Source organism: Podarcis erhardii (genome assembly GCF_964252035.2).
Source record: "Podarcis erhardii genome assembly, chromosome: 16".
In the NCBI taxonomy this organism is placed as follows: Eukaryota; Metazoa; Chordata; class Lepidosauria; order Squamata; family Lacertidae; genus Podarcis; species Podarcis erhardii.
This window is the reverse complement of record NC_138514.1, coordinates 26,703,468-26,725,727: the sequence shown is the minus strand read 5'-3', so window position 1 is coordinate 26,725,727 and position 22,260 is coordinate 26,703,468. Positions and strand designations below refer to the sequence as shown.

Genomic DNA, 22,260 nt, shown 5'->3' with positions numbered 1-22,260 from the left:
TTATTATTACACCACAAAAGAGAAAGTCTTGTGGAACAGCAATCCACGCCACTGCGGTTTTGCAGGTGTGAAACCATCCAGACTGTTGTTTGTTTGCTCTGGTTACATGACTCCCAACAACCCCTGTTGATGTCAAAACCGTCCTGGCAGAATCTTGGAGCAGGAATTCCTTTGGAAACAACAATAAGTCCTGCTCCATCTGTGTTGTTGCGAGATGTTTCTAGGAAGTAAGGAGAGCCAACTGTTATTCCACTTAAGAACATGTGTTTGGATGGCAGTTGGCCACATTCCACATAGGTAACGGTAGGGAACTAACTATAAGGCTTGACAGCAGTGAAAAGGACCTAGGGGTCATAGCAGACCACAAGCTTAACATCAATCAATTGTGTGATGATGAAGATGATGCAGCAGTAGAAGCAGCAAGAAGGAGTTGGGGGTGTTGAGCCTGGAAAAGAGGCTCATATAAGCATATATAAGGTATCAGGGATCCAAAATCAAAGGTTGGAATGGTTATGTGGTTTTTTGCAGTCATTGAGAAGTTAACAATTTATTTAACAATATTTAGCATTTCTAGGTGTTCAAAGTTCATTATGCACCTTATTGAACTATAATCTTCACAACCATCCAGTGGGCTGAATCTGGTGTTACTGATACTCCGAGTAAGATCTGTGGAAACGAATGGACACGACAAACATAAACTGACTGATTTTTAAAATGGTTGTCTTCAGCTAAGTTCTGAGCAGAGTAAACCCTGTTGAAATTAATAGATTGGGCTTAATCATCTCCTTTAACTTCAATGGGTTTACTCTGAGTAAAACTGCAACCCATTAATTTACGATCTGCGGACAAATGCCGGCTTCCCTCGGCCTGTAAAACCTGTAAACCTCAGAGTTGTCTGTGACTGGACTTAACTGTCAGGGGCCCTTTACCTTTACCTTTTTTTTTTTGCAGACTAACCAAGTTCTTTGCGTTTTCTCTGTTTGCTTGTTTTTCAGCCCCCACCCAATGGCAAGCAAGAATGAAAACACATTCCTGGATCTTTATCATATTTAAGTACAAAAATCTCGAGAGATTAAGACTGCTGCCGCAGGAGGCTATTTAAAGAATGAGGAGGGGCAGTAGACTAGCCAAGCAGCGAGTGACACACCGTCTGGACCCAGGTGAAGGGGGCGCATTCAGTCGTTCCTAAGCTTGTGATGTGACAAGGCACCTTAATGGTCGGCCAATTGGTGTCAAGGAAGGATAGGACTTTTTTTATGTACGCCACTACAGCAGCAAGGATCCTTCTAGCAAAGTATTGGAAGACACAAGAACTTCCCACACTGGAAGAATGGCAGACGAAAGTGATTGACTTTATGGGATTGGCAGAAATGACTGGCAGAATCCGTGACCAAGAGAAAGAGACGGTGGAGGAAGATTGGAAGAAGTTCAAAGCTTATCTTAAGAACTGTTACAATATTGATGAGTGCTAAAATGTCAAGGGAAAGGAAGATACAGAATTGCAGCTGAAATTGTTTGTGGAATTAAGATGAAATTGAGAAAGATAATAAGTTTTAATTAATTGGAGTAAAGGGTTGCTGAAAAATTGTAAAATAAGGATGCAAAAAGGGTGAGGTATGGGGAAGTCCGAGAAAGAAGGCTTATGAAAATGAGGTTATGAAACTATATGTGTGTGTTTGTTTTTGTTTGATGATGTGTGTATGTTGTATCGTTTTAAAATTGGAAAATTAATAAAAATTATTAAAATAAAAAAAAAAGACAAGGCACCTTAAAGCTTTTGCATGAGGTGGAACACTCCTAAAGTGCCCTCAAAGCCTCCACCACTATACAGTATTTTCAAATTCTGGGTGCTTTAAAAATTCCATATTGTGGAATTCCTGCCCGAGAGAGGTCAGACTGGCTCCCTCTCTCTTTTCTTTCTGCCGGCAGGCTAAGATCTTCCTGTTCAGACAGGCCTTTGGAAACTAAGTGCAGGCGATGCTGGCCACAGGGCAAAATGGATTTTTAATTGCTGGTTCTAAACATTTTCTGGTGTATTTTAACTATTGTTTTTAACCAGTTTTGTTTTTAATTACTTTGCATTTTCTAATGTTGTTTTTAAATTTTAGAAGCCACCTCAAATCCCAACTTGGGAGAAAGGTGGGACATAAATCCATTCAATAAATTCAACACACCTGGCACAAAAACAAAAGGCCTGGGGGGCTGTTGGCACCTATTGGCACCCTATGATGCTCTTTCACCCACATTAATGCTTTCTGCTGGCAGGTTTTGACAGAAATTAGGATCATCTTGGTCCGTCCTTTGGACTTAGACCCTAAACTCTGCCCCTTCTCCATTTTCACATGGAGTTACAATGATCCCCTTCCCTTTGTAAACCCCTATTGGTTTTCTCCTGGTTGCTGCTAGACTGGTCACTACTCAGGGATGGAAAAACGTCACAGTCCTTACATTAAATAAATTGTACCAAAAAATAAAAAAGCAGCATCCAAAAACTCACACATCCTCTTAAGGTACTTAGAGGTGATGCCTCACTGATGGACTTTGCCGCCACCTGGTGGACATTTATTATACATATAAATAAGCAACACCTGAGAGCCGTTCTGCCGGTTGATTTATGGTATTTTTTGGAAATACTTGTAAAACCTTAATAATGCTGGACCTCTTGGACTCTCCCTCTGGGCCTGGGCTCTTCATGTCTTTTTGGTTCTTGGGATTTATACTCTTCTACTTTTTTATTTTTTAATTTTACCTACCACCCATTCAGTTGTTGTTTTTGATAAGGAAAAATTCTGGGGTGAGAGACTACTCAACAGTCCAGCTTGTTGGGGTCCAAGTTCCCCGTGGGTCCATGCGGTCAGTAAAAGAAGGTTGTTCCAGCCAAGTAATTTGGAACAAAACAGCAACCAGTAGACTTAGATCCTATATTTGTTGCGCAACAGGTTCAAACAGCAGTAAGAACCCCGAGCATGGGGCGAAATAGACTTTTAAAACTTCCCACTGTTGCAGGAATTTATGTATAGGTTGGGGGGGGGTTGCCCCTCCAGCAGAAAATGAAATAAATAAATAATTGCTTCCCCCAAGGGGTCCTTGCCTCATAAGCAGGACAAGGACTTTGGAAGGAGCGCGGTTGTAGAGGCTACGCACCGATCGGGAAATGACAGAGACCACACCTGGATTGGCGAAAAGCAAAGTCTGATCTTTATTGAAATAACAGGAAAAACAAAAACTGTTACAACAGGGTCCTCCCTCACGTAATAAGAACAGAGTGAGAACAACCGAACAAAAGAGCTGCCTTGACTCTTATACCTTTTGGTTTCTGTACAGATCAATAACAGCAAAGGTGAAGAAGGGATTCACATAAGGTAAGTAGGATGTTAAGGGACGCGGGTGGCGCTATTGGTTAAACCACAGAGCCTAGGACTTGCCGATCAGAAGGTTGGCAGTTCAAATCCCCATGACGGGGTGAGCTCCTGTTTCTCGGTCCCAGCTCCTGCCAACCCAGCAGTTTGAAAGCACGTCAAAGTGCAAATAGATAATTAGGTACCACTCTGGCGGGAAGGTAAACGGCGTTTCCGTGCGCTGCTCTGGTTTGCCAGAAGTGGCTTAGTCATGTTGGCCACATGACCCGGAAGCTGTACGCCGGCTCCCTTGGCCAATAAAGCGAGATGAGCGCCGCAACCCCAGAGTTGGTCACGACTGGACCTAATGGTCAGGGGTCCCTTTACCTTTACCTTTAAGTAGAATGTTGTAAGATTTTGGGAGGTGTCAATTTTGCTGGAGGGCTGGAATAATATGTGTTGAGCTTCTCATTTATCTTGGATCTGGTTAATGGCTTTTTCCCTTTATCTACAGGAAAAATCTCCGTAGCTGCTGATAATCAGTATGTAGATTGTGAGGCTGGGGAAATGGCTTCAATGTAAATATGAGATCCTGTTCTGCACTGCTATCAATTCCGGTGTGATAGTCTCATGTTTGCATACTTATTGGCAAATAAAACTACTTTATTTTTGAGCTGTTATTTGTGTGTATTCATGATATTATTTGCAGACCCACTAGATGGCAGTGTGGTGTGGGGAGTGTTTTTAGCAGCTTTAGAATACATTTGAGTCAAATACATTTGAAACAAGTGATTGTTACATTTAAGGAACATTCTTCAAAAATACATTTGGATACATTCAGAAAAGTATAGCATAGTACAGCATATTGAGGAAAAATACATTTCAGTAAAGATACATTCATGGAAAATTACATTTCAGTAAGGATACATTCAGATACATTTTTTCATAGTATTTTAATATTCTTTTGGAAGCCGCCCAGAGTGGCTGGGGAGGCCCAGCCAGATGGGCGGGGTATAAATAATAAATTATTATTATTATTATTATTATTATTATTAAAGTCAATGGAAAAGACACACATTCTTAAAGTGAATGAAAAAGACACAGCAAAATGAGCAAAATGATACATGAGACTGCAAAAATGATACATTCTCAAATGAAGCATTCTTCTATACTTTTGATATTGGTAGGGTCATTTTCCTTTATTCCCCTCTCTGACCCTGACCCTCTTACAGCAATATCATGCACATGCACCCCACTACCGAAATCAGCACAATCACTTTTGTGACTTTTGTGATTTGTCCCCACAAAACACTTCATCACAGTTTCTTCCTATCTATTCAAAGGGCCTCTGCTGCACAATACCAAATGTAACAATTCACTGATAAATGTATCTATGTACTGGCTCACTGGGAAAACTTCAGAAATTCATATAGACGTGTGAGCTCAGCTACTCAGCAGCCCCTCTGCCTGAGTGATAATCCCTGGCATCCTGATACTTGAGTGCCAGACAGGTAGCCATTCCAGAAATAACAAATCCAGATGAAGACAAAAGGGTGTGATTACTTGACTGGGAAACAGGGAAATGTAAATATCTATTTTGTTTCAGTTGATGGGTGTTTGGTGGAGGGCAAGGGGAGGCTTGGGGCAGGGTCCAGGATGCTCAGATTACTGCCACCAGATCTCCCCTTTCATGATATAACCATGATGTATTAGTGATGTAGTTTTTTGGGGGGGGGGGTGTAACATGAGGATTAGGTAAAGGTAAAGGGACCCCTGACCATTAGGTCCAGTCGTGTCCCACTCTGGGGTTGTGGCGCTCATCTTGCATTATTGGCTGAGGGAGCAGGCATACAGCTTCCAGGTCATGTGGCCAACATGATTAAGCAGTGTCTGGTGAACCATCACCAAGTATTGTCCTCTCATCACCGATACTCAGGAAGCGCTTATCCGCGCATATCTCCAGCTCTGCATATTCCCCCTCCCTCCTCGGTATGTTAATCTCTGTAACCCAACCTCTCTTTAATGTATTCATGATGTAACTATGATGTATTTTGCACTGTATTCTGGAACATGGAGGGAAGTTTCAAAAACTCATGTCACCCCTTTTTCGCTGTTCAATCTTGCCTTGAACCTGTTGCGCAATAAACTTGGATCTTCTGCTGCTTGCTCCTATCTCTTGGCTGAGCTCATTTTCCTCCGCAGGGACCCGCGGACTTAGTCCGACGAGCTGGGTGGCAGAGCAGCCTCGCACCCAGATTTTACCGTAACAGATAGTAAATAAAATACTTGGTTTAAAACAAGTTAAAAATCAATTAAAATCTGTGGAGCTCTGCTTGGCCTGTCGCCATCTTAACCAGAAGACCCAGTCACCATCTTTGTTTGAGACTCTGTCCTGTCATGTGATGCCCAAACTCTTCCTAACGTGGTGTTGTAAACAAAAATTGCTCTTTTCCCTTATAGGGTATCCAAGAGCCCATATAGAGTCCTTACATAGGTTCCCTATTGGCAGGAGAAGATAACAGAGGCCAACCAGAGAATATTGAGAAGCAAAGCAGCTAGTAAGCTTGATCTTTATTGATCTGTTGCAACAGGGTGCTCCCCTCACCCGCAGGAGAGAGGAGGAACCCAGAAAAATGGCGCGCAAGGCCTTATAAAGACTTTTGAAATTGCCACACTGTAGATCAAGACCACCCCCAGAAACATCATACATACATCACAGAAGGGGTGTAACCCAGACCACCCCTCAGTCACATCACACCTACATCACAAAAAGGTGGTCTAAAACAGAACTTTGAATGTTGTTTTTCCTGCTTGCCAGGTTATCTGATTGCCTTTCCTGATAGTCTGTCACCCATTAAAATGCTGATTGCTCAATTCCTGAGACAATGGGAAGGCTCCCTGACCCCCCCCCCTTGCAGGGAAAACATCTGGTCAGTTTAGGAATCAAAATGGTTCCAGTTCGGTCTTCTTGTGCTGATCTGTGTATGTGCTTGGTTGGTAACTTATGAACATTACCATATATCTAAGACCTCAAAATTCCAATCACAGTGGTACATATGGAAGGGATTGAGGTGTTGTTGACGTGTCTCACTTTGCTGAACCCAAAGCTGAGACTTGGAGCATCCCTGCAACCCTATTGGGGAAACAAGATCTGTTAATGCCTTGAGGCCCTCCAGCCTATTCTCAGGCTGCACATATGTGGAAATAAAACCGCATACTCCTAAAGGCACCACAGTCTCCATTGACCTTCATTACAAGGAAACCAAACCCTGGGAAAGTGCAGCCCCATCTCCCCAGAGTGTGTGTATCCTCTCCTTCATGTATCTCCCCTAGTGATTCATGTTTCTATCTGAGTTTTTACTATAAACAAAAAGTTTTAGAGAAAAAGAGAAAAAGGAAGGAGAGCTCTTCCCAACAGGATGTTGTGATGGACAAGCCCTGGGCCTGCCTCCTGGTGACCTGACAGCCAATGAGAGTTGCTTGGGCTATCAGCCAATCTGGGGAGACAGAGAGGGCAGTTTAAATTTGAAACCGGCAGTTTAACTGCCAGATCAGGAGTTGACTCTCAGGGGACAGGGATTAATTGCCAGTGTGGGCAGTTGGGACTTGGACTATCTGGCAGAGCAACTCAGTTTTGATTCCCTGAGTGAAAGTAAAATTCTAGAAGGGACTGAATGGAGGTTCCTGTTTAGGAACACTGATGGCTGTTTTAGGTGGGGAAAATCTACCTGAGCAGAGCTTGGAATATAGTGCTGTTTAAAATTCTCTGTAAAGAGTGTGTGCCTGGAACAAGGGCGTCTCCCTCACGTTTTACTCTAGTGGTTCCCAAACTTTTTCGTGCCACTGTCCCTTTGATCCCATAAACTCATCTCCAGTGCCTACTACCCTACAAAAAGCATTTTTCAGAATAGAGGTTTCCACAACCCACTAAGGAAGACTATGACACAATAAAATTCAAAACAGGGGCAGACAAAATTATTAGAATACACAGAATTAGCAAGGATGACAGGAAGAATGAGAGATAATACAGATCAATTGTTCACTAGAGTGGGATATTTACAGAAAATATCTTAAAGAGCATTGTAAAAATATGAATTCTCTGGCTGGCCTAGAATGACTCCCATATAGGGATTGTGGGAAAAGACCTGCCAAATAAATTTAAAAAATATTTTTATATACATGACAACGGTGCCAAGAGTCTTAATAGCACAAGGATGGAAGAATGAGGAAATCCCGACGAAAAAACTGTGGCAGGAAAAACTGATGGACTATGTGGAATTGGCAAAACTGACACACAAATTACATGACAAGGATAACTTTGATTTTAAAGATGAATGGGAACCTTTTACGAAATACATCATCCACATTGTTTCCCCCCCTCCATTTTCCCTCTCCCCCCCTAAACAGAAAAGCCAGCCCCCCCCCCCCGGACTTCCCTCAGCTCCTTTCTCTGGTTTCTCAACACATCTTCCTGTCTGCATATTGTAAAATTGTAAAGATCCTCAAATTATCTATCAATGTATGACAATAAAGAGTTTGTGAATGTTTATTCAAAACCTGCATGCAAAACAAATTGTCTAATCTCTGGCAGAGGAAGGGGGTGCGGGGGTGCGAGGAGGGAAAAGAGAAGAGATTTTGAGTCATGGGTCTTGAAGTGTGTGAAGAAGAAAAAGCCTTGTAAAGAGAAGTCAAGACTAATGACATACCTCCTTGTCTTCCTCGCTCTCTTCTTCCGTGATTGCCTGAAAAGTTGAATGGATGATGGTGCGAATGTCCTGAAAGCGAGCAAGGGAGAAAACTCAGGTCCCTCTGTGGGCATCTGGAGGACAGCTCCAACCCAAAACTCCATGCTTTGCTTTCTGCAGGAAAGGAAAACTCCATGCCGTATGCCTGCACGGTCCTCCTCTCAGGCAGACCCACAACACGTCCCCCAAATCCCATCCCAGGCCCTCCCACTGTTAGGGTAATGTTATGTATTGGGTTTAACACATTTTATGTTACAAGGCACGTTCTTAGTTGGCTGAGGCACGAGGTGTCTTGTCATAGAATGTGTCAGCTTATCGAAAGTGCATGCCTCTATGTCCCTGGGTGCCATCAGGCCTTCCAGTAAAATGATGGTGGAACTTCCCAGCACCAACAGTAGCACATCCACCTTGTCTGCCTCCCTAGTGAAGCCTTGTAGTCGGACATAGCTCCTTATTTGGCGGAGTCACTGCGGCCAGTCTGCAGGATGGCTCTTATCGAAGTCCAGTGGCAGTCGACTATGACTGGTAGCCATCCTCAGACCTGGAGCAGTCGCTTGTGCGATTGTGGGTGGTTGTGAAGACGCAGCAGGCACTGTCTCGTTTCCAGGACTATTTGCTGAGTCCAGTGTGGCGCTGAGGTTGCGCTTACTGCGAGGCGGCAGGCGGTAGTGCTGCGGTGAGATCTTGGGCCTCTGGCAGCTAGTGGGAGCTCATCGATCCCATCCTCGTCGCCAATGTTAAATGTTCGGAAAAAGTCAGAAGCCCCAGATAGTATCAGTTCCTCAACTAAGTTTATTTAACATTTGTCAGTGACAACAGCTCACTCATAGGAACACAAGAACCAAACTGACTGGACAACATAATAATAAACCGAGCACAAACTGACTGTTCAAAGTTGACAGTTGACAGTTGAAAGTGCATGCGCTTACTTGCCATTAGAACGTTTGTCTATGAACCTAATCTGCGGGTTGCCATCCGACTGGATTTTATTCTGATCCTGATCTGATTTGAGGATGTATTTTAATTGATTGTCTGATTTTATGTTAATGTATTATACATTTGATGTTAGCCGCTCTGAGCCCAGCTTTGGCTGGGGAGGGCGGGATATAAATAAAATTTATTATTATTATTTTATTATTAACGCTTATATGATTGGTTAGAACACGCCTGTGTAACATAAAATGTGTTAAACCTAATACATAACAGGTAACTTACGCACTCACTAAAATTCCTTCAGCAGCCAGATGTTTGGGGAGCTCAATGCTTTGGGAAGCCCCTCTGTGTGGCCTCCATACAAGTCCCTATTAGCTGCATCAAGAACAGCTTTTCAAGGTCCAATGGCTGAAATGGCAAAAGTCAGGCTGTCAGTTTATTGTGAGGTGAGGGCTTTTCCACTTCAGAGACTGCAGAATTCGGGGCAAAGACCACATTCAGTGGGCAAAGGATCTGAGGGATCCAGTCCCTACTCTTTTGTTTCCCCCAGTACTAACCTCAGGCTCTGGGAAAGCCTTGAAGAGCTTTGGCACAACTGTAACAAGAGAAGGACATGGGGACAGGTTACTTCATCCCTTAGCAGCTTCCAAGATTATTCCAAGAGACTTCTCTTTGATTTCCCTGCTTTTAGCAAAGTCCTACTACAGGGGTGGCACAGCCCAGGCCTTAGGGACCAGTCTTGGCCTGCAGCTCCCAGAATGTGGCTCACAAGAGAATGTGGTCCTCTAACTGACAACTGTCGCCCAGCCCTATCCTATCAGCTGCCTCTGCCACCTGCTTCCTCCAGAAATGCCTTTTCTCTTTTCTAAGTCAATAGCATCTTCATCAGACTCCACAAAACTGGCTGGCCACTGGGGTAGGTTTCCAGATGCTGGACCAGATGAGCCTTGGGTCAGAAACATCAGTCTGGCTCTTTTGATTTTTTTACTAGCTTCCCCTCCCCAACAAATCCCTGCCACCCTAGCCTATTCCTGCCCTTCCCTTCCAAAAAATGGTGGCGGGGGCGGTGGGGTACTTACTCACTTAGTGTCACAGGCTGCTCCTGGCATTGGAGCGGGGCCACTTCATTGCTCCTCTTGATGTTCATAAAATTTCTCAGTTGCCTGAGCCTAGAAGAGATGAGGTGAGGGCTTCTCCTCATCAGAGACTGCAGAATTGGGGGTAAAGACCACGGACATAGGGGTGTGGGTGGGTTTCTGAGGGATCCAGTCCCTACTCTTTTGCTTTCTCCAAGTTTCTGGCACTGGAAATACAGCTGTGGCACAACTGCAATGAGAGGGGTCACATAGGCAGAATATACCTATAAGGGCTTTGCCAATCGCTCAATGATTACCACTCTTAGCCAGGTGAATTTGTGTTCTGTATTGTTCCTTTTAAATGCAGTAGAAAAATCCCAAGTCTGGGGTGCCCATGAAGAAAGGATCACACGCAGAATGCTGTTCCAGCACCCAGAACAGCACACATGCTGTGCACCAAGGCGGGGCAAGCCACCCACAGGGGCAGCGCGGTGAGCACAGGGGCGCTGCCACCTGCAGCGAGCATCAGGGGCAGCGGCGATGTCACCCCCCCCCCCCAGGGATGACACCCGGAGCGGGCCATACCCCCTTCCTCTGCCAGTGATTAGACAATCTGCTTTGCATGCAGATTATAAATAATAATAACAACAACAACTAATCCTGAGCAACAACTCCTGATAGGGCTGCAAATGTCACCAATCTGAAATGCTGGTGAGCTGCTGCCAGTCAGTGTAGACAATGGATGGATTGATATTCTGACACTGTCTAAGGCACCTTGCTATAAGTAATTTACCTGAAGATGAGCAAGCTAACCTCTCCACAAGAAACGACAATCTTTTCCTTTAAGAGACTTTTTAAAAGCTTTTTAAAAATGTTGCAAGTACAAAAATCCTGAATATGAGAGGAAGCAAAATTCCTGCCTGTGCAATAAAGCCATTGGCACTGCAAGGTGCCCCAACCAAATGCCAACTGAAACAGACCCTCCAAATTTTCAAAGGTGTAATTTTGAGGTGTGGAACACAGCTAGACCTTCTTCTGAGCTAAAGTGCAGCAAAGAGGCACTTGCAATAAAGGTTATAAGCCCTCTTCAGGACTGGCACCAGGACTTGGCATTTTAGGGCACCTGACAAAACCCATGCTCCAATATTTATTGCCAATTGTTGTGAAGCACCCTGGAACTTTAAATGAAGGGTGGTAGAGACCAGTAAGTGCAAACCCTTAAAAATCGTAAAAAGGCGGGGGAGAAACCTTCAGAGGGAGCTACTTTTATTATTAATATTATTATATGACTTTTTTCCTGCGGGGACTCAAGGCAGCTTACAGATAAAAACACAGAAAGATACACTCTTAATTGCCTGCATAGGCCTGGTGGAATAGAAAAGTTTGCAGCAGGTGTTTAAGAGTTAAAACAGAAGATGCATCTTACATCTCTATTGGAAGAGCATTCTGCAAAACTGGACCTATAACACTGAAGGCTCAGTTTCATGTTGACCTCAGATGAGCCTCACCAGTTCAGGAAACAACTAACAACAGATGACCTGAGTGGTCGAGCTGGGAAATAAGGGTTTGGGTGGTCCCTGAGGTACCATGGAGCTAAGCAGTTCAGGACATGGTAAATTAATACAAGGACTTCCATGGTAGATGGGCAGCCACTAAGGCTATTTAACAATGGTGTCACATGTCTGCTATATGCCTCTACCAGCAGTCTGGCCACCGCATTCTGCACCAGCTGAATCTTCCAAACCAGACCCAAGGTTTATTCAGTGGCGTAGCATGGGTTGTCAGCACCCGGGGCAAGGCAAGTAATTTGCGCCCCCTAACCCGTGGATTTGCACCCCCTAACCCTAACCCCCAGATGTTGCGCCCAGTGCGGCCGGCCCCCCTGCACCCCCCACACTACGCCACTGGGTTTATTGTGTGTTCGTCATGCTTTGCTCTCGTTTCCAATTATAAGGATAACATGAATGAGGAATGTGAATAATATGAAGCATGAACTGTAGTGCAATTGTGTGTGGAAGAAATGGCATAAATGAGTTTGTGAAGGAACACGAGATTTTAATGAAAATGAGAAGTTTAAAGAAGAAGACATGTCACTTTCCCCCAAGACGCTTCTTAATAAACTGCCCCACCAACTTCTGGGGTCTCTCTTCGTATTCAACCAGGACTTCATGAGAGCTGGTGATCTGGTCCCCTTGAAGTCGATTCAGGAGTGTGACACAGACCACAGCACCTAGAGGTCGGTGAAAGAAAACAGGAGAGGACCCAAAATGTGGCTTCAGGGAACACAAGAGAATGAAGAAGCCAGAAGCCAACTTCTTTTGCCTGCCTAATGCTGCTGTGATAGTCATTTAATACTCCCCCCCTTTCCCCTATTATTATTATTATTAAAATTTGTATAGTGCCCTTCATCCATATATCTCACAGCGGTTCACAGCATAAAAATACAAGATAAAAAAAACAAGATACATAATAAAAGCAAGAAGAAAAATAAATCAATAAGCCCACTCCTACCCACTACACATTTAAAAGCATTCAAGTCTTGAAGATATTCGAAAGGCCAAATTCTGTTTTCATGCTAGCCAAGATTATTATTATAATTAGTAGTAGTAATATAATAATACCAGTTCTGGTCACTTGACTTCAAAAAGGATATTGTACAATTGGAAAAGGTTCAGAAAAGGGCAACCGAAATGATCAACGGGTGGAGCAAATCCCCTATAAGGAAAGGCTGCAGTGTTTGAAACTTTTTAGTTTAGAGAAAAAGCGAGTAAGAGGTGGCATGATAGAAAAGACTTCAATGCAAATTTAGGAAGGGGGCTGTTCCCTTCCAAGAGGGCTTACATTCAACACTTTAAATTTGGCACTTAATGCAAGGTCCACTGCTTTCTGGAGGGCTCAGAACCACCGGACATCATATGACATCAGAGCTGCCCACCTATCAAAAGTGGCCCAAGAAAGGGTGACTACTTTTTGTTCTGGCCTGCTGGACAAAAAAGTGGCTAACCGTCCCTGGCTTAAACAAACCACAGTTTAGCACTATGTGTAAAGTAGGCCACCGTCCTCTTCTCAGGATGATTTGATGCAATCTGATACCTGCATGTAAAGAGTCTCATTTGAATGTATCCTCCCACATTCTCCTTTATAACTTGCCAGATATATCTGATACACTCTTGGTATCACCATCAACAAATTTTGTCCACCAGCAACCCTGATGAAGAACCTATGGAGAACTCAAAAGCATGCACACTATTTTGAGAAATTTTGGTTTGCCAGATCAAAGTATCACCTTAATAGGAATTGAGCATTAGCTAGCAGCTACTTGAGAGGCTGAAATTCATAGGTCAAAGTTTGACCATTTCTACAGCAGATGCATCAAGACTGGCTGCATGAGTTACCTTTGATACCACTAAGATTGCACATTGCTGCAACAATGGCAGATTCCATCTCGATATTTCTTACTCCAGCCTCATGAGCTGCCTTTAAATATTTCATTTTGTCTTCTTCCATGTAGGAACAGATAGCACCATCAAGGCGAGCTTGACCTAAAAATATCACATCATATATTATTGACACACCTTGCACACAGAGAAAAATCACATTTAACAATACCTCAACCTCATATTTTGATAGTTATGGGTTGGGGGGGTCAGTCTAGATGACACCTGTGGTTCATTTCCTAATCTTTAATCCTATGTATAGAAAACTAGGAAGCTCGCTTAACCAGTCAGGCCAGTTCCTTTGTCAAGGTTATGACCTTAATTGATTAGCCTTTTGCATCTTAAAGGAGTGAATTCTGGGAACTGTAGCTCTGGGAAGGGGACAGTGGCTTCCTATCAATTCTTAGCACCATTAACAAACTACAATCCCCAGAGTTCTATGGGGGGGGGGGGAATGACTGTTTCCATATTCAGTAGATTTCAGTGGATTTCTGACCACCCTGGTTAAGGCATTCATTTTCACTTCCAATTTCCAGAATCATTCTGTTGGAAGGGACCCTGTGGGATATCTAGCCTTTGTCAGGGGAATATGCCTATTGTGGTTTCCCACTAAACCCCTAAGCTCCACCGCTTCCTTGTGCTCTCTCTTCTCCCTTATTCCCACCTAAGCTTTTAGGAATGTCAATTTCTTTATTTAAATATTTTTTGCCCCACTGGTGTTTTATACCAAAGGCTCCCAGAGCAGCTTACAGATCAATTTTAAAAGAAAAGACAATCCCACATCAAACAGAAGTGCCTTTTACCAGCTGCAGCTATTCCTGGATTTGGCCATTCCTGGATTGGGAAAGTCTGGCCACAGTAGTTCGTGTGCTGGTTACTTTAAGACTGCATACTGCAATGTGCTTTGTGTGGGGTTTTCCTCATGCTTGATAAGGAAGCTGCAGTTAGTGCAGGATGCTGCAGCAGAATTGCTGACAGGAGTGTGGCCTTGTCAGCATCAACACGTGTGCTCAGAGTTTGGCAGAGTTTGGCAAGAATGGTTGGCAGAGTTTGTTGTACTTCTGTTCTACTTTCAAAATTTCCTCACTGGCTTGTTCATTCAGTCTGTCTATTTTATTCTGTACGTCATCAATCTTTCTTCTTCTTCTTCTTTGGTGATCACTTGTAGTCGAGTAAGATTGTTTCCCATAAATATGGTCTTAAAAGTGAGTCTGTGACTGTGGAGGCCAATTCTGGATCCACACATCATTCCACAGTTGGGACATAGGTTTTCGGGTGGGAATTGATCATGGTGAGGTTTTGCCAAGTGTGCCTTCCGCTTAGCTCACTTCTCCCTTTCATCCTGAGTTCGAGCGTCTTCAAAGTCCATGACACCTTTGGTAAAGGCTGTTCTCCAATTGGAGTGCTCGCAGGCCAGTGTTTCCCAGTTGTGGGTGTTTATACTACATTTTTAAAGATTTGCCTTGAGAGGGTCTTTGAACCTCTTTTGTTGACCACCAACATTACGCTTTCCATTTTTAAGTTTGGAATAGAGTTCAGTGGTACCTCGGTTTAAGAACAGTTCTGTTTATGAACGATTTGGTTTACGAACTCTGCAAAGCTGGTAGTAGTGTCCCGGTTTGTGAACTTTACCTCGGTCTAAGAATGGAATCCAAACGGTGGAAGGGCACCAGTGGTGGGAGGCCTCATTAGAGAAAGAGCGCCTCAGTTTAAGACCGGTTTCGGTTTAAAAACGGACTTCCGGAACGGATTAAGTTCGTAAACCGAGGTACCACTGTAGTTGCTTTGTAAGACAATAATCAGGTATGAGCAAAACATGACCAGTCCAACAAAGTTGACACTGGTGATCTTTGCTTCTTCCAGTACACTGGCATTAGTTTGCCTGTCTTCCCAGGTGATGTGTAAAATTTTTAGGAAACACCATTGATGGAATCATTTGAGGAGTTGGAGATGGCGTTTATAAGTGGTCCATGTTTCACAAGCACACAGTAAGGTTGGTAGTACCATAGCTTTGTAAACAAGCATGTGCAATTGCTTCCTGCTGCTCTTTGTCTGAGATCTCATCAGCCCCATCGTGGTTGGAGTTGAGCTCCTTCTTGCTGACTTTGGCCACCAGCGCCCACATCTTGGGAGCAAGAAGAGGTGGCGAAAGCAAGTGAGAGAGAAAGGCAGGCAGGGACTGAAAGAGTGGAAGAGCCACGGAGCCTCGCCTCAGACCGGGCTTAGCTGGAGCCGCTGCTCCTCCTCTACCTCCTCCTCCTCCTCCTCCCAGCTCTTCCTCTCACCTATAAATAGTTTTAACAATAACCAAGGGAACATACAGTGCTATTTTTTCTAGAAAAAGAGGTGCTGGAACTCACCATGAACACCTCCCTCGTTCTCTTAGAATGGCAATGGCAATGGCACCCCCCTGAGAGGTGCCAGAACTGAGTTCCAGTGAGTTCCCCCTGAAAAAAAGCCCTGGGAACAGATCAATCTCTGCTGAGCTGCACCCACAATTGTGAGGCCTGAAGAGGTTATGATGATGCTGCCCCAGCTGTTGCCATTGGCTGAGGATGCTCTGTGATGTCATAAAAGCAAATGGTGGCCAACTGAGTGGATATAAAGGCAGTCCTTTGCCTCTTCCCCAACAGGACACAGCAGGCAACATTACAGTCGCTTGGCTCCAGCTGGCTTTGTTCGGTCACTGTGTTTGTGTTCCTGCTTCAGCCTCAGAGGGGGGGAGCACACGGATGTAGAATAGAATGTCCCTATTTTCACCTGAGGAATGTTGGAGGGTCTGTCTCTGTTGCACAAGGATGCTCCACTCATGTAATGTAGAATCCAAAGTCATCCTTGGAATATGATAAGATAAGATAAGAACCTTTTCTTCATTACTAATGGGACCTCTGTGTAAATGAACATAGCCGGGGGGGGGGGGAGGGACAGCTGCCCCCCAACAATAAAGATCAATAAAAATACATAGCTAATTGAGGTTCTGCCCCCCCCCAACAAAAGGCCTGCCTCCTTAACAAAAATCCTGGCTAAGCCCATGTCTGTATGTTTTATTTTACCTTTTAAGCAATGCTAGCAATGCGTGAATGAGACAGAACAGGGTCATAGGACTGAGCAACTTCAAACTGAATCACATTTCTCCCCCATTTCTGCCTGAGACACAGTATTCAGACCAATGGGGCTGCATTGCAGAAGTCTTACCTTCATAGAAATCCAAGGTGCACATTGTGTTCCCAATGACCGTGTTGAACTGATGCAGTTCCTTGCCACATTCCAGCAGTTCCTTAGCCAACTTCTCATCAAGGTCTGTGTTGCGAAGTACAGACTTCCCTAGGACCATCTGTTCTAATTGAGGCTTGAAAGAGGCATTGACAGCCTGTTTGGTGATCACCACAGATCCTGGCTCCAAACCTGTATGTGTGTACATATATATATATATAAAGAGAGAGAGAGAGTGTGTGAGAGAGAGTGGTACCTCGGGTTACAGACGCTTCAGGTTACAGACTCCACTAACCCAGAAATAGTACCTTGGGTTAAGAACTTTGCTTCAGGATGAGAACCGAGATTGTGCTCCAACAGCATGGTGGCAGCAGGAGACCCCATTAGCTAAAGTGGTGCTTCAGGTTAAGAACAGTTTCAGGTTAAGAATGGACCTCCTGAACGAATTAAGTTCTTAACCCAAGGTAACACTGTATATATATGTATATATGCATTCTCTCTCTCTCTCTCTCTCTCTCTGTGTGTGTGTGTCATTTTCCATTTGATCGATATCCACTTGATGCAAAAGAGCACAAAATTTAGATTCATGGATGAAACAACCTTTTTACCAGTCATCTGAGATTGGTGTCTGATAGGATTCATTGCATTTTGGGATTTTGTAAATGTATTCATGTTGTTGATCTTTTATTAGTAATATAACATAGACATTATTTGTATTTATATTGGGTCTCCTTTTTTAAATTATACCGAGAAGCATCTGATCTGAAAACAAAACTGAGCCTTCAATTTCTGGAAATGCCTTTTCATCCATGTATTTCTCTAATGCTCTTTTTTAAAGCCTTCCAAGTCCAAGGGTGCATATTGCCACCTGTGAAACTACTTCCTTTCATTTTAGCTGGCACCGACTTAAAAGGGACCCCCCCCCCCAGTTTTCACCAGTCTGTATTATCAACTTCACAGTATAGATCCAGTTCCCATAGTGATTTTAGAGAGCCTGGTTCGATCTAAGCACCACAGCCATCAACCGCAAAAACACTTATTTAGAGGGGGGAGGGGGGAAAGACTAAGAGGAAATACCTATTCCGCCAGATGTGCCAATGCGAATAATGATGACGTTGGAGCATTTAGCATGATGCAGAAGTTTGATGAGCTCATGCAACATAGTTGCAATGGAAGACATCCCTATCCCATGCTGAAAAGGAACAACAAACAAACGCCCCCTTCTATCATCATCATCAGAGTTTCCCACTGAAGATAAATATACCAAATAGCTCGGGTCCCCCCCCCCAACATCAGGAACAGAGATATAATTGCTTTTAAAGTATCTGTGCTCCTAAGAAAGCTAGCATGATGTAGCGGTCAGAGTGTGGAATTAAAACCTGGGAGAGGCCAGCATTCGAATCCCCACCCAGCTACAAAGCTCACAGTGATCTTGGGTCAGTCCCTCACTCTCAACATGGTGGTTGTGAGGATGAAATGAGGAAGAGGAGACCTATGGACACCACCTTGAGCTCCTTGGAGTCCGTATTTTTCCGTCTATAAGACGCCCCCGTGTATAAGACACTCTCTACTTTGGGGGGACTCCGATTTAAGAAAATGAGGGGGGAGATGTATACATGTATAAGATGCCCCCAAATTTTTGACACTTTTTTAAAGGAAAAAAAACCTAGTCTTATACACAGAAAAATATGGTAAATATAATAAACAGACCTGGCTGAACTCTTTAATATTTATTTATTTCCATCCTTCTCTTCGAAAAAGTTTTTCGAAGCAGATCTGCCATTCATGAAGTACAGCAACGTCAATGGCAGAATGGAAATGAAAGCTATAGCAGAACTTCGGGGCCAGTCAGCATCTTTCAGCCTAGCCTACCTCATGGGGTCGTTGTGAGGATGTGACTGGGAGTGTGTACACCACCCTGAGATCCTCAGAGGAAAGGTGAGAGTTAAACTCAATGCAGTAAATAAGTAAGATAACGGCTTGTGTACTTACGCTAAGTGCTAGCACAGGGCCAGCTTTGTACATGGCGTACCGATCCGTCGCAGCACAGATGTTGGGCAAGTCGCAGTCCGGGCTCCCGATGGCCAGCTCCTTAGCAATAGATGTGATGAAAGCTTTCATCCGCAAAGGGCTTCCACCAGTGCATACAAACTAGACCCAATGATGTTTCAAAGAAAGAAAAAGGAAGTTTTTTTATAATATTACTCAGTCTGCTAAATGTAGATAGATCTAGCTATTCTGTAAAATGTTACTGGTATTATATATTAGATGGGAGAAATCAATTCAGTTCACACTGAAAGATGAATCTACCAAATTCACACCTTCTGAAACAATAGAAGTGAAACACAGCTCGCTATTAAAATTCACACTAATCCAGAATTTGCAATGTAGCTCTCCAGCCAAACAATGTAGTTCCATCCTTAGGTAATCAGGTGTTCCTTAAGTACCTCTCCCAAATCCAATTTTCAATCATCAGAGACAGAGTTTAATGATTCAGTGTTCTGACACAGCGTTTATTTTCTTACCTTCACGTCTCCAAACAAGGCAGGTAAATTGTGGGTCCCAGTTCCAAGAGCTAAATGATACAGGACATCCTCTTTCATCTTCTGAAGGTGGGGGTTGGGGACACGAATGGCAGTTTCTCTATCAATGCAGAGTAGATGGGCATGAGTTCATAGCTATGGCACAAAAACAAGTAACGTCTAAGGAAACAGCAAGATGAATGCCATGACCTCTTAATTATAGCTTTGATCCAACCCTGGTATTCTAAAGCCAACAGATCATTTCAGTTAATCCAACTGGATCATAACACTTTTTACACTTACTTTGATGGCTGTTCTCCCTCTGCCTTCTTAGCTGTGCCTGTAGAAGCCATTCTGTGTGGCTAGAGGCTGAAGAAGAAAAATATTGGAGATAAACCAGCATCTTTAGACACCTACTATTATCCTGTTATGCACACCCCAGGTTCTGAGTGGTGAGAGACTCCAAGGATGCCTGCACTTTCCCATGGTTTGGTTGTGATGTCCTTAGGATATATGATTTTATTCATTTACGCATGTATACAACAAGAGCATACGATGGAGGTGCTCTTGTCACTGGCACCATGGCAGATTTTGCTACCCCATTAAGGTTTCTAGGAAGGCCTAGAAGAGAGCAAGTCAACCTTACCAGTTCCAGACCAGACTAAGAAAAAAGCTATCCCCTACTTCTAGGAAAACTGCCAGCCAGGTGAGGTGAAGGGCCTATTCCCACTTCTGGAGGTATCACTAGCTAGCTGTTTCTATGGCAACACATCTGTACTTGACCAATTATTTAGATGTGCAAAAAGGATGCTTAACGGACTGGGCAAGGACTGTTAACTTAGCAAAGAAACTTAGCAAAGATGGGGCATTCAACTGAACTAACCCTACAATCTGCATATGGTCAAGAGTTAAAGGCACACATCACTTTGAGCAGAAATTGTGGTGGGTCTAGGAAGAAGTTCATCCAATCTTGGGGTTGGATCTGTTCAGTACAGTATAGGATCTGTATGTAATGCAGGAGTCAGTTACAGAATCTCTGGCAGATAGTGATGCAGGTTCTGCTTTAAAGACCAGCCAAGAAGAAGTCTAAACTTCCTATGACACTCTGTCCCATTGTTAAATAACTCCAACTTTCTTTAAAACAGACAATTGTTTTAATTGCTTTAAACTGCAAAACTATGCCTTAATTTACCTGTTGGCCTACCTGCTCATTTCTGATGATCTACAGGATTTTGTACAGTAGTATTAAACCATATTAAACCATAGATCTATGCAGGCTGTAGTTAGGTTTTCAATCTTATGGGAGGGTTTGAAGGAAGAGAATCTCCCCTGCCCCAGGATAACCTCTGTTTCAATTACACTTAGGAACTGTAGTTCTCTGTCTATGAATGACAGTATGATCAGCAACTTCACCTGACCAGAACTCCTAAAATTCTTTGAGAAAAAGCCTTGACAATTAACCCGGATGAGAAGCATCAATGGACCAAGAAAATCTCAACTCTCTAACAGACTCATGTGAACTATTTTTGTGCCATAAAAAAGGGTATTTAGCTTTTTGTCTAAGAGCCCCTTTGCTCTCTGAAAGTAATTCTCTAACCTGCATCCTCTGAAACAATGGCTGACCTGGTGTCATTTATCTTTCTGCAACGGAAGATCTGATTGGCCATCCGACTCATTACATCATAATATCACAGAAATTGTTCCCTCTCAGAATACCTGAATTTGAAGGAGTCCACCAGAGTAGATTGGCAGTGGGTTCCAAAGAGACCAAAGAAAGTCTCTCCACTGGGATGAGTGTAAAATGGGATTCAGTTCACATTTAAAGGCAAATCTAGCCAATACAAAACACAACCATCCTTTGGAATTTGCATTTCTCTGAATTTTGCAGTGTACTTCTCCAACCAAATAATGCTTACAAAAATGAAGATACTAAGGGAAAATGTGCATCAACATTAATATATCAGTAAAAATAACAAAAGTGAGTTATTTGCCTGCAAAAATGTGTGTTTTAGTCAAAACTGCATACAAAAAAATGTGTTTCTTGTGGGGGTGTATGTATATATATATATGTGTGTGTGTGTGTGTGTGTGTGTGTGTGTGTGTGTGTGTGTAATTGCAGATGGCCACAGAAACGTGGAAAACTGAATTTCAGATTGGAGAAACTGAGTGTGAACTGAAATGCAGGGCTCCTTCCATTCCTACACTTGGCTAACCACTGCTCACTGGCAGAGAAAGGGGTGTGTGGTGGGGGCGGTTCACTCTGGGTGTCATCCGTGAGGGGGGTGACATCACCACAGGCAATCGCACATCAATTGGACATGCCTAAAATGGTCGTTGCCTGTACTGCTGTTTACCACCCCCCAGTGGTTCGCAACAACCATACTGTTGCATGACACCCTAATCTCTTGAGTGATGAGAGATTCTAGGGGTACCCAGGGTTTGTGTTTCCTTCAAAATGAGGTACAGCAGAGACTATGGTGCCTTTATGATAGATGGTTTATTTACACACACATATACAGGGTGAGTCTTTTAAAAGAGGCCCCGTGAAACGTGTACTCTGTATCCACAGCTTATATTCGGAACCAAACACTGTGCACTTGCCTACCGGTACTACTGCTTCCTGGCACTCCTGGCACTACCTCCCCAAGCTGGCACCAGCCGCTCCTGTTCCCCGTTCAGAGCGGTAGTGCCAGGATGCTGGCCATACCCGCAAGTAAGCCTTGAATTTTAGAGGTGCGGCTTATTTCTGGATGTGGCTTATATTTGGGCCAATACGGTATTCCAAGGTCACGAAACCATGAGTAAGGGCCTGGAACTTCTTAACAGTTTGGAGATTGGGGTGGCATGTCACAATATTACCCAAACCATTCACTATTATGCTATTTGTCATTTTAAGGAAGCTGCACAATGTGCAATTTTTCTGCACCAACTATTTTATTAGTGAATCACCACATTATAACAAGAACCATCACATGAATTTCTCTAGCGAGGAGTCT

At 43.5% G+C, this 22,260-nt stretch overlaps 1 protein-coding gene and 2 long non-coding RNA genes across 4 annotated transcripts; 1 reads left to right on the top strand and 2 right to left on the bottom strand.

The window, feature by feature from the left end:
* Window positions 1–1,762: 1,762 nt before the first annotated feature.
* LOC309331453 lies at window positions 1,763–4,497 on the top strand. The gene is made up of 3 exons (XR_014151854.1): window positions 1,763–3,362; window positions 3,853–4,286; window positions 4,397–4,497. It is a non-coding gene; the product is annotated as an uncharacterized lncRNA (long non-coding RNA).
* Window positions 4,498–5,881: 1,384 nt separating this feature from the next.
* On the bottom strand, window positions 5,882–7,647 carry LOC309331464. The gene is made up of 2 exons (XR_014151866.1): window positions 6,585–7,647; window positions 5,882–6,471 (listed from the first exon to the last, which is right to left on the bottom strand). It is a non-coding gene; the product is annotated as an uncharacterized lncRNA (long non-coding RNA).
* A 4,479-nt stretch (window positions 7,648–12,126) lies between these two features.
* Window positions 12,127–21,293, bottom strand: LOC309331403 (uridine phosphorylase 1-like). 2 transcript variants are annotated; one of them, XM_081843621.1, is made up of 8 exons: window positions 20,818–21,293; window positions 19,568–19,635; window positions 19,268–19,385; window positions 18,735–18,893; window positions 17,820–17,934; window positions 16,725–16,934; window positions 13,488–13,634; window positions 12,127–12,322 (listed from the first exon to the last, which is right to left on the bottom strand). In XM_081843621.1, exons 2-8 carry the CDS (start codon window positions 19,615–19,617, stop codon window positions 12,183–12,185), a joined length of 939 nt encoding a protein of 312 aa, XP_081699747.1. In that variant the 5' UTR covers window positions 19,618–19,635; window positions 20,818–21,293; the 3' UTR covers window positions 12,127–12,182. The 2 variants fall into 2 exon arrangements, with proteins under 2 accessions (XP_081699747.1, XP_081699748.1); XM_081843622.1 differs by lacking the exon at window positions 20,818–21,293 and having other exon boundaries at window positions 19,268–19,420.
* Between the last annotated feature and the right edge of the window lie 967 nt (window positions 21,294–22,260).

What these genes read in the sequence shown, in the direction of transcription:
- LOC309331403 (XM_081843621.1), bottom strand. Translation starts at nt 19,617, where the DNA reads ATGGCTTCTACAGGCACAGCTAAGAAGGCAGAGGGAGAACAGCCATCA. An exon ending in GAGGGAGAACAGCCATCAAA is followed by an intron (nt 19,386 to 19,567) that starts GTAAGTGTAAAA and finishes CTGCATTGATAG; the next exon opens with AGAAACTGCCATTCGTGTCC. An exon ending in CACCTTGGATTTCTATGAAG is followed by an intron (nt 13,635 to 16,724) that starts GTAAGACTTCTG and finishes TGATATTTTTAG; the next exon opens with GTCAAGCTCGCCTTGATGGT.